Source organism: Heliconius melpomene, chromosome 13 (genome assembly GCF_056956725.1).
Source record: "Heliconius melpomene rosina isolate 202511_hmr_F chromosome 13, ASM5695672v1, whole genome shotgun sequence".
NCBI lineage: Eukaryota > Metazoa > Arthropoda > Insecta > Lepidoptera > Nymphalidae > Heliconius > Heliconius melpomene.
The window spans coordinates 10,010,001-10,021,846 of record NC_140401.1 but is presented as its reverse complement, the minus strand read 5'-3'; the positions used below and the strand labels follow the sequence as shown (position 1 = coordinate 10,021,846).

The 11,846-nt window shown below is 30.3% G+C and overlaps 1 protein-coding gene across 1 annotated transcript in view; it reads left to right on the top strand.

Annotated features, from left to right (window-relative positions):
* The first annotated feature begins 4,638 nt into the window (after window positions 1-4,638).
* The window catches only part of LOC146532904 (uncharacterized), a 14,473-nt gene continuing 7,265 nt past the window's right edge, over window positions 4,639-11,846 (top strand). The window contains exon 1 of the mRNA XM_085196551.1: window positions 4,639-4,750. Within this exon, the coding sequence (XP_085052677.1) occupies window positions 4,718-4,750 (33 nt within the window). The 5' untranslated portion in view covers window positions 4,639-4,717. The remainder of the gene's footprint in view (window positions 4,751-11,846) is intronic.

Below are 11,846 nucleotides of genomic sequence, written 5' to 3'. Positions count from 1 at the left end.
AACAATTCATTCCTCAGTTACCTTACAATTTTCAAGACATTCATTGCGTGTTAACTGGAAGACCTCAACATCGCACTTTTTCTATTATCACCAGAGCGAGGAACAGAAAATAATTCTTTCCCCCGAATGAGAATCGAACCCACAACCGTCGAGTATATTATGTAATACGATTAACAATGATTGATACAAATATTTGCCATCACGGAAATTAAACTAGCGACCTATGACTTCACAGGTATTACCTGTCCGGTGCTTCTACAGGGTCATCCTAACCTAAATATTTACGAGTATGATTAATAAGATTTCGGTATTTCACTATTCTTAGTAATGTTGAAATAAAAATATTTATATGTAGGTACATATTTTTCTTAAAATAAAAACCCTAGTGGTCATACAATGTGCGAAATTAGTATAAGAAATATTGTGAGATATTTTCAAGGTACCGTAGTCGATCCCCGAATATATATGGTGATTGTGGGTTCGATTACGACTGGGAAAATATAATATTTCTTTGTTTTCTAGACTAAACGCACTGTTTCTTCTTGACAGGCAATCTGTTGGCAAGACAAATGCTACCGAGAAAATAAAAAAAGAACCTAGTCAGAGTCGACTTACTAAACGGAACAAAAAGGAACAGCCTAGGTACGGTACCTAATGGTAGTATAATGTGTGATATATAATGTTTAGTTTAAGCTTTACACTCTATCCTGTACATAGCAGGGTAGGCAGAGGTAACCTGGTAACTCAATAAGACATCCCGTTCCCATTAAGACTAGTTGAGTTCCAAGCCGCGCTTTGCCTCGTTACCAGAACTAGGAAAATATTAAATATGTCATTACCTCGTATGGGAATCGAAACCACAACCATCATGTTTACAGTGACACCCTCGTGTCACCTCATATGATTAAATATTACGCAAAATGTTTTCAAAGGTGATTCATATTAGGTGTGGAAGGTCAGGTAACATCCGCTATACTCATTTCAGTTTTGCCAAATTATTAGCTAAAATACTTGAATTCGCTTTGCGACATATAAAAAAGACATCATCATGCTTTTTCCTGCAAAGTAGAGTAAACAGAGAGAACTTAATGCTAAGACATTCTGTTCCCCAATTTCTGTCTAATTTTCGAGACATTACTTATTAAATAGCGTTACTCTACACCCCGCTTGTGATTGATAACATTGACCACGCACAGATTTGGAGAATGAAGTGATTTATCACTAGGATATCATGTCAAGATATTAAAGAAGAATAATTTAAACGATTCAAGTTACTGCGTAGAATATTGGCACAACTGCTTATTAAAAATTATTTTTATACCGGTATTTATCTGATCGCGGTGATTCATTCATTATTGATAATGTGATCTAAATTATTTACTGTAGTAATGGTGTAATAAATAACATGATATCACACGTGGCGGATGTTTATTTCGAAGACGTTACTCCATCTTCCAGATTTACTTATATATTAGAAAATAGGAGAACGTTGCTTATTTGGAAATATTTAATGAATTGAGAAAAACAAGCGGAATAACTTTTAAGTGTGTAAATGGGAATCAAAACCACACCCAACGCAAATGCGTTGGGTGTGGTTTTGATTCCCATTCGAGAGAATAAAATAATTTCATTTTCTCGTACTGGGTAGATGGTATGGCCGATATTTCTTGTTTAACTTGATCACAAAACACGCGATGAACCCCAGTTTTACCCGGAAAGTGGAGAACGGAGTGTCTGTTTACCAAAGAGGTAAGAAATCCCCCAAGTTGGTTTTAATCAGAACCAGACCAGTCATTCCAAATGTACCAAACGTTGCATCTTACTATTAGGACATTATTAATCATAATTTATGTATTTTATTAAAAGCTTAAACCCTACTTCTCACAATATATTCATAAGTATAGTATAGACAGATAGGTCACCAAAGTTATTTTTATCTGTATAGTGAAATGACGATAACGTGTATCCGTACAGCTAAAATTAGTAAAATAAGAATCAAAAAATTAAATTATTATGTTCTTAGTACAATTTTTTTCTCAGAAACGATGTAACAAATTAGATTAAACAAACACATGACATCCACACTCATGTATTGGTGTATGAACAAGATGTTTTTAAATTTTATACATACTTTTTTACTATTAAGTAAGTTAAAAATTTAGGAAGTCAAGGTTTAATAATTACTATAATATTTTAATATTAAAATGTCCCGGAATTTAATTCGATTTAATTCGAACAAAAACCGAATATTAAACCTTAAACCTTTACATCATAAATAACGGAAATTATATCGGGAAGTAACGGAAGCGATCTATCATTCACACATTGCTATAACGTGTGTTTAACTATTTTTAGGGTATAAGAAACATTGTTATTTATTTAATACTAGTGGACCCGAACGCGGCTACGCCCGCTTGAACTATACGAATATTTATTAAATATATTAATGTAATTATTTTCAGTTTTCAATAGAGAGATGCGTTAAGCAAGCTCATTTTGGGTGACGTTTTCTAACAGCAAACTTTACAAATCGTTGCTTAGCAACGGTCGCATAGCGACGGTTGTTATCAACATGGCGGAATAAATTGCATGTCAAATCAATAAGTATTTTAATATATTGGTATATATTGATAATATTACAAATATGAGAAAAAAAGTATCCTATGTTCATCCCGAGACCCTCAAGTATCTCTATATGAGTATTTTATCAGAATTAAATTAGCGGTTTGGTCCTGATTGCGTAAAAGACAGACAGACAGACAGACAGAGTTACTTTCGAATTTATAATATAGGTATGGATACGCAGTATATTATTATACATATAATAATTATTACAAACCTTCATATATGTGACCGCATTGTGGCGAAGTGGACGTCTGACTTTAAACGCGATGGTTACGGGTTCACTTAGACTAGGCACAGGCAAACTAAGATTACGACTTTGCCTTTCCGTTAATTAATTATTTTTTTTAGGTACACGCTATACCCCGCCCTGTGCATAAGCTAGTGTTAAGAGAGTTTTTACCTACTTTCCGCCGAATTCTCGAGACATTGCTTGTTGAGTGGCGGAACTCAACGCCAGGATTCCTTGTTACCAGGGCGAGGAAATGAAAATATGAAGTATTTCTTTCCTCTGAGTGGGAATCAAACCCACAACCGTTGCGTTTGCAATCTCAGTATAGCCCAGAGTAACTTGCGCTCAGATGCCTAGAAAATTCTAGGTCACGCCTTAACAACGGGGATGAAGCCGCCAAATTACCACCATAAAAGTTACTTATGTTAAAAATCTAAATGATTAAAGGTAATCGCAGGTAAAAAAGGTTTATTATTAAGAAATTTATAAAGAATTTTATATTAATAAGGCAATGAAAAACTTTCAATAATATGATTTTAAGGCAGTGACAAGGGTTTATAGCTTTTGTTATGCCAATGGCATCGTAAACGGTGATCATATTATAAACAGGCGACACAGTTCAGTCTGTACAAAAAAATTATGAAAATTTCAGCAGAAAGCTTGAGATTTTATTTTTGGTGAAAATTTCAGTTTATATAATTATTTTTATTTATAAATTAAGAATTTCATAAATTTATATATTTTCATATATTTTACAGGATAAGCATAGATAATGTAGGCTTAATTCACTTTTAATTTTTCGTACAGGAATGAACCGGGAATATATCTAAGTTCTAGTCTATCGTTTTCCCATATGTTTCACAATGGTTTAGTTTTAAATGTTGAGAAGTTAATGAATCAAAACGTGAAAAAAATATATAATACTTAAACAAATCATACCAGACTTTTGTAGCTTTTACAAGAATTAAGACTTTTTGCATATAAAATTAAATATTAGAAGCCATCGTGTCGCAGTGGCACAGCGACTGTGAGCACGACGGTTGTGGGTTTGATTTCCATTCGAAAGAATGAATGATTTTTATTTCATCGTTTTGGTAAAAATAAAAAGCGTGGCGTTAAGTTCCGCTACTCAATACGCAATGTTTGAAAATTGGGCGGAAGTCTGCAGAGAAGAGTCCTATAACGATAAATAGAAGCCTATACCACTAAGAAAAAGAAAAAAATTATAATTTATTGCCGACTCTTTTCAGCAGAACTGCCTTTTAAGCCTTTGGTATGTTCATTTGAATAATGTAAAAGTACTTACAAAAGCCTATTTAAGTAAAGGATATGTTGAATTTGAATAAAAAAAATGATAACTTCAAATTTCACTCAAAAAAAATATGAGAGGAACTGATATCTCTGCGTTCGCCACATGATGTAGACAAACAAACATACAAGTATCGCATTCTATGAAAAAAAAAAACTTAAAATATAAGAATCTACGCCACATTATCGTCACTAAGAATTATAAATATGGTTGTAAAATCATAACATACAACTATAACTACAAAACAAACAGTACTGACAGAAAATTATAAATAAGCGTAAATATGAAACGTAAATATTTCAGAAAACTGCTTTTCTATACATCGCTTCTTTTAAATACCATTTATACCTATATTCCTAATAACTCTTCAATGGATTACGAGGAAAGGTCAAAACTCGTGGAGATGAGCACCTAACAGGTTTAGGGGGGCAAAGAGGGGTGATGACGTCACCGGAGGCTGTATATAGAAGATGCGCTCAAATGATTCCACATTATTTTGACTTTAGTATTCGCGTGAGACGAATATATACATATTATATTGAAAATATCGAAAAATGCTTCGTGTTGGAACTTTTGTGGCGATTTTTGTAAGTAATTTTTTTTTAATATTTTATTTTGAACTGTTCTGAGTGATTTTATTAAACCAATCGGAAGAATTATTTACTTCTCATAGTTATAAGTTAGGTGTTACAGTAATTATATAATTCTTTAAATTAGTTTCTTATAAATACTTTAATTGAAAACTTAATTTTAAATATTTAATTGGAATTACGAATAGTGTTTACTTTTTTATATTTATTCTTGTATATTTTATAGAATCATATTTGATCAATTCGAAAATTTGAATATTTGATTATTATTATAAATATTTAATTTGAATATTATTATTAATGCAATAAAATAATTATAAATAAAGAGAAATAAATATAGGCATTAGATATTTCTTATGACGCTTCTTGTCCTGCCTTTTAGCGCTATGCATATGTAGGTACTACCAAAACTAGAAAACTTTATCATGATGTTATTCATTACATCAATATTAATATGTACTAGGAAATATCCTCTTAATTTGTTTTTATACAAATCTTTGAATATATATATTTTATTGGTTTCCTGTTTTGCTCGTTTAGAATGAAAATATACAATTTCAAATTGAAATTATTAAGCACCTTAGAATGCTGTTATTTTAGTAACTATTACAAAACAAAACTCGATGCAAAATGATTAATCCACGGTGAAGCGGGATACAATATCTGACTATTAGAAAAATCTTGTTGTTTTTCTAATATTAATGAAAAACGCTACAGTTACAATTACAATATCCTTTATTGCACAAAAACAACAAAATTTGTGTATTCGTTTATTTTCAGTTGTGTGCAATAAAGAAAATTGTAATAACATCATCTGTGCATATCTCCTTAAAATACCATAAATTCATTTATATTAAAATTCAATTATCAAACATTTGCAGTTAAACATCGGCAGTAAAAAAATATTTTAAATTAAAAAGCCTCATAAGCTTGAACCCTACTTTAATTACTACTTAAATTTTCACAGAAATTTTGTATAATTGGGTTATATAAGTTTAGGCGTGCGAAGTCATGTTTGAGTCGCTAGTATTCTATAAAATTATTATACCCTTTTCTGTTGGGATGCAAGCCCGAGCTTGAGCTGTCAATTATCATACATGAATAAATATATAATGAAGGGAATTCCTTGCGAGCTGACGGAAATATATAAACTTGTTTTAAGGGAAATTCCAGCTTAAAATACAATTAACTTTTTATTTCGTAGTATTTGTCGTATCAGACAGGATAAGTAAAGAAAATTTAGTCATATAATATTCTATTATGAACTTTGCAATTCAGTTTCAGTTTACGTTAAATCGAGTATAAAATAGCGATTTTTCTAAAGTTATAGTTACAGTATGAAGCTAATTTTAAATTTGCAAAGAGGAGAAAATAAAAATATTAAATTTCGCCGAGACGGAATTGAACCCACAACTGTCGCGATTACAGTCAGACGCTGCGCCATTGTTCCACGACAAGCCCAATTTCATTACTTAGTTTGTCTTATTAGATCTACATATATAAATATTCCCCTTTTTTAAAATTCCTAACGAGAGTGGCCGTCGTGCCGCAGGGCATTCCGTTTGCATGCCCTACTATGTGAGACACAACATGAAGCTCTAAAAAAAAATCAAATCATTGTGTGCAATCTCAAAGAGGTTAAAGTAAATTCATAATATTTACATGATAAAGCCTTAATTTGAGTGATTGGTCATCAAAAACGATATAAAACTTTAATAAAGGTAATATTGAAAGATAAGACGAAGAATACCAAAAGTTTTTATATCAGAGTTTTATTTTATCAAGTCAACGTGGGAGGTTGAACTTTAGGGATTATTTATCCTGAGCAAGCTTAAATGGATTTTATTTTTTGATAGGGATTAAAATTATAAATGTTGCTTATTTGAAATGCTTTTTAAAAAACGATGATTGTAGATTCAAATGTCGACTTAGGTAAATAAAATTTGGTGTAAAATTCCGACAATGCAACGGATTCAAAGTTATTAGAAATGTCGAAAATGGAGTGACATAACACTAAATTATTTTCTCTCACGAAATTAATTAAATTATAGATTATAGATTTACTCACGTGTTCAGGATTTGTTGCTGTCTTCATTTACGTGTATTGTAATATTAAGTACTTAAAACACGACAAGATTCACAGAAATTTTGATGTTTCATGACATTTTGCAATTATGTCAACATTTGTAAGCTTTAGAATATAAGAATCGACTAGACGTAAAAAAGTTTATACAAAAATGTAGACTTGTTTCGAAGAAACGCTTATTTACAAACATAATATAAAATTTATAACGATAAATACATATTAACAATATAATCGATTTCTTATCAAAATATCGCTAATTAAGTATGAAAATAATAAAACTAAATAACAATTAAAAAACATCAGTCTTTATTCTAAATGGCGGGAAAATAAAAATATGACATAAATTATATGATATGTTGTATTCTCACAAATTAAAATTACTAAACGTAAAAATGTTAAATTACCGAAATCGGTGATAAATATTTAATTTTGAATTTTTTTGTGTAAATATTTTAAATTTTGTGCTATAAAAAATTGCAATTATTATATTTTTTATGTTATCAGTACCTATTTCAAGATTTTATTTAAAAAAAATATTAGAACATGTTTATTTTTAAACAGTATAGTGTATTATTACAATTTAAACATGGCGTCTTATTATAGACAAAGTAATAATTTTAACTTGAAACCGGTTAAATCTGTACGTGAGAAGAGATTTCTCGTAGAGTTCATGATCATATGTATGTGTCAATGTCAATGAAATATATTTTTATATGACCTTATGGCATTTGCTATCGCTATCCTTTTTTTGAAATATACATTTTTTTGTAGGTATTAAAAAATATTCCAATATAGGTATCTAATTAGTTTTCCTATAGAATTTTTTTTTCTTATATTATATTTTAAAAATTTACTCATATTAGAATTTTTTTTATCTCACCTTCTATATTTTGTTTAGTAAATAAAGAATAAGTCACTTAGATCTGTGCTTTTCCCTAAAAAGAGACGTTATATGTTGTTTAAAATAACCTAATATCTTTCGTTATCGTCTTTTAGGTCGTCGTAGCCTACAGACAGTCTGACTGTAAACGCGACGTTTATGGTTTCGATTCTCATTCGAGGAAATAAAAATTATTTTCATTTCCTCGGCGCAGCGCTGAGTTTCGCTACTCAACTCGCAATGTCTCAAAAATTGGGCTGACTGTATTGTTTTTTAATACCACGATCCCTATGTCTACCCTGCTATAACGTTAAGCTTAAAGGCATATATGGCATATAAAATATATTATGGCATATAAGTTATATTATTTTTTTTTTGTGTGAAAAAATGATGTGTAATGCATTTTGATAGCTTTATTAATTTGGTGTATCAATTTCATTCGATCCGGGTCGTATTGAAGGTCAGCAATCAAAGTTAGGCATTATAAAATTATATAATCATTGTATACTTATTATTATTTTTTTATTATATTCAGTTTTCGTATTTTGTCCGAGATATTATGGGAGTGTTTTAACACTAGGTTTTGCAGAATTGAATCAACAACCATCACTTTAATAGGCAGGCATCATTTATGTGTTTTTTTATTATTTAAGTTAAATAAATATATACTTACATAAAAGGAAGATATCGTCTAGACATTTCTCAAATTTACATATTTATTTAAGACCTACAACGTACAATGAGAGGTGATAATTAATTCGACCTTGTCCTTGAAGCGAAATCCCGTTTTGCCAATTTACATAATATATAAGTATGTGCAGAACGGAATTTGTTCAACGGTTTCTAAGATTACATATACCAATTTGAATTATAATACATTATAGACACTTAGGCGCGTGTCTATAAATCGCTCTCAACTCTGAGAGCGATCTTGAGATGCCGTTTTTATTTATACATTATAACCTATCAGTGTTCAGATAATGCGTTCCCATTTTACCCAAAACTGCCTTCGTTGCGTCGGTTGCTTCCTGCCTCGTAGTCCCATTGCTTGTAGTTGCCTAATTGAATAAAGAACATTTAGAATTTCATTGCCTTTTTAAAAAAGAAATAATTTTAAATTTAAAAACGATGTATCTACATTTTATTAAATAAAACATGCATTTAAATGTAAAAAGTAAAAACATACTTGTTCAAACTAAACCCGTTATTAAGAATTCGCTTGCAAATTGTTTTTAACTAACTAATTAATAGGTAAATTGCATATTTTAATTACTAATGTTCTTAATGTTGTCTTCGCAAGATACATTAATTTTATTTATGGCCCGCGATGATGAATAAAATTTATCCTTTTATTTTTATTCAGCAGGTGTTATTTGATTTTCCTTAAAATTCTACCGTAATTGAATAATTTGAACTAAATATATATTTAAAAAAAAATTACAATATCTTCATATGTATTTAAAAAAATATTTTAAAAAATCACCTCCAAGCATTGACAACAACAATTTAATAAATTAATCATGTTCAAAACACTTTAATTGCTTGTTTACGGTCTGTGAAGTTTCAAACAATATATCAATTTGATTAAAATATAAAAAATAACTTTGTGTTCTTCCGTATTTATATACACAGAATACATCTACAGAATGAGACAGTTTTGAGTTCGATTCTCAATCGGGGTAATGAAATGTTTAATTGTTTCAAATGATTTAGTAATGAGATAAAGGGCGGTGTTTTGTTCCGCCACTCAATATGCCATGTCTCGAAATTTCGGTGGAAAGATTCCTACTAGGTTCACAGGTTATTTTTACCTACCTTGCTATGTGCGAAGCTAAAACATGTTTTATCGTGGTGCAGTGGACATCTGATTGTAAGCGTGATGGATATGGGTTCGATTCCAACTCGGGTAAGCATGGCATTAAATATTCCCACTCAAATCACAATGCCTCGAAGTTGGGCGAAAATCGAAGAATAGGTTTCTCTGCCTGCCTTGCTATGTGCAGGATTAAGTGTGAAGCTTATAATTATTAATGTAAATATAAAAAAAAGAAAGAAAACGTAGTGAAAAAATAACTCGTACTATACAAACTACATACTAAAATAATACAATTATAGAAATCAAATGTATTCTAAGTGGGTCTACAAAAAAATATTATCTATAATAGACGAACAGTCAAGCAAAAAATTGTTTACATTTAGACGTATCGTTTCATATGTAATTATAGAAACGTTATTTAAGGAAACATATACAATTAATTCGATAGCGTAAAAACAAAATTGTATAAAAACATAGATTAGGGTATTTCCATCATTACATTCCAGGCTTCATATGTATAAAGTATAAATAGTACTTGTTTTTTTTTGTTTTTATATAGATAATACTTGCGACCTAAACGCGGTCTCGCCCTCTTAAGTTTATTATTATAGCCAATTCATACAGTATCTTGACATAAATTGTAGCATATGTAGTATTCTGATATGTAAGCTATATATATAACTATATACTATATGTATAACTATAAAGTTTCATCTAAATTCGTTTAGTACTCTTTGTTCAAATTATTATAAAAAATATATATATTTTTTAAGTATTCAAAATATAAATAGGTAACGTTTAAATCTGTCGGATATCTTTGGTAAAAAAGACAGTTTATGAGGATCACAAAAACAATATATGATATTAATAACAAAAAGGGAGTATTAATTATCATTATTTGCGCAATGCCTTTAATCTATATATATAAAATCGAAAGGTCACTCACTCATCACGAAATCTCAGAAACTACAAGTGTTAGGAATCTCAAATTTTGCATAAGAGTAGGTACTCATAGAGACAGAAATCAATAATAACGTAGTTCACGCAGGCGAAGCCGCCGGCGGGCCGCTAGTGCAATATAAAATAATATAACATAATAATTCCAAGGTAAAGTTCGCTGGACAAACTTTGTATGATCATCCGATGTCCGGTCACGAATTAAATCGCTTCGTGTCACCGATATATTTAAATGCGGATCTTGCTTAGCACATAAATGTATATATCTATATATAATTATAAGATTATAAGATGAATCATATCCATATCTACCGTATGTCTGTCTGTCTGTCTTTTACGCAATCAGGGCCAAACCGCTAATTTAATTGTGATAAAATACTCATATAGAGATACTTGAGGTTCTCGGGATAAACATAGGATACTTTTTTTCTCATATTTGTAATATTTTCGATATATACCAATATATTAAAATACTAATTAATTTGACATGCAATTTTTTCTGCCATGTTAATAACAACCGTCGCTAAGCGACCGTTGCTAAGCAACGATTTGCAAAGGATGTTGTTGTTTGAAAACGTCACCCAAAATGAGCTTAACGCATCTCTCTATTGAAAACTGAAAATAATATAAATATTCGTATAGTTCAAGCGGGCGTAGCCGTGTTCGGGTCCACTAGTTATAGTATAAATCTATGTATGAAAAGTCTAAACGTAATGTTTGTATGTTGATAACCAAGTCCAACCAACTCTAATTTTAAACCAATTTATTTATAATTTTAACTATAAAGAAGGAAGAACGTCACGTAAAACGCATTAAAACCCGCCAGAGGGTATAATAAATGGGCAGGTTGAAGACTAGGCGAAAGAGGTAACGAGAGGGCACCGTAGCCATAGTTATACCGCCATGCAAATACGAATGGCAAAGGCGATTAAATAGTAGCCAAATAGTTTATTAAACAACAATGGTGTCATTCCTTTCTAAATGTAAAAAAAAAAAAGTAAAGCCCGTAAAATATTTTTTTTGCCAATAAATAATATAAATTGTATTAATATTGAAGATACTGCGTTTCAATGGCATGTATGAGTTATTGTTATTACTTTTTATAAACGTTAACTTTTATGACCAGATATTCTAGAATTTATATGATTATATTAATAAATGTATAATATAAAACAATTCGAAAATAATGTTCACGTGTTTTTCCGCTTGCTAGCGTTTTACATCTTCCATCCAATTCCTCCAAAAAAAACCGTTCCAGAGAGTCATGTACACCTACAAAACGTTGTACCACTGTCCCAAGAATTGACTTGGACTTTACCTTTGAACAGATGTGTTCGTGGAAAAATTGTTATTT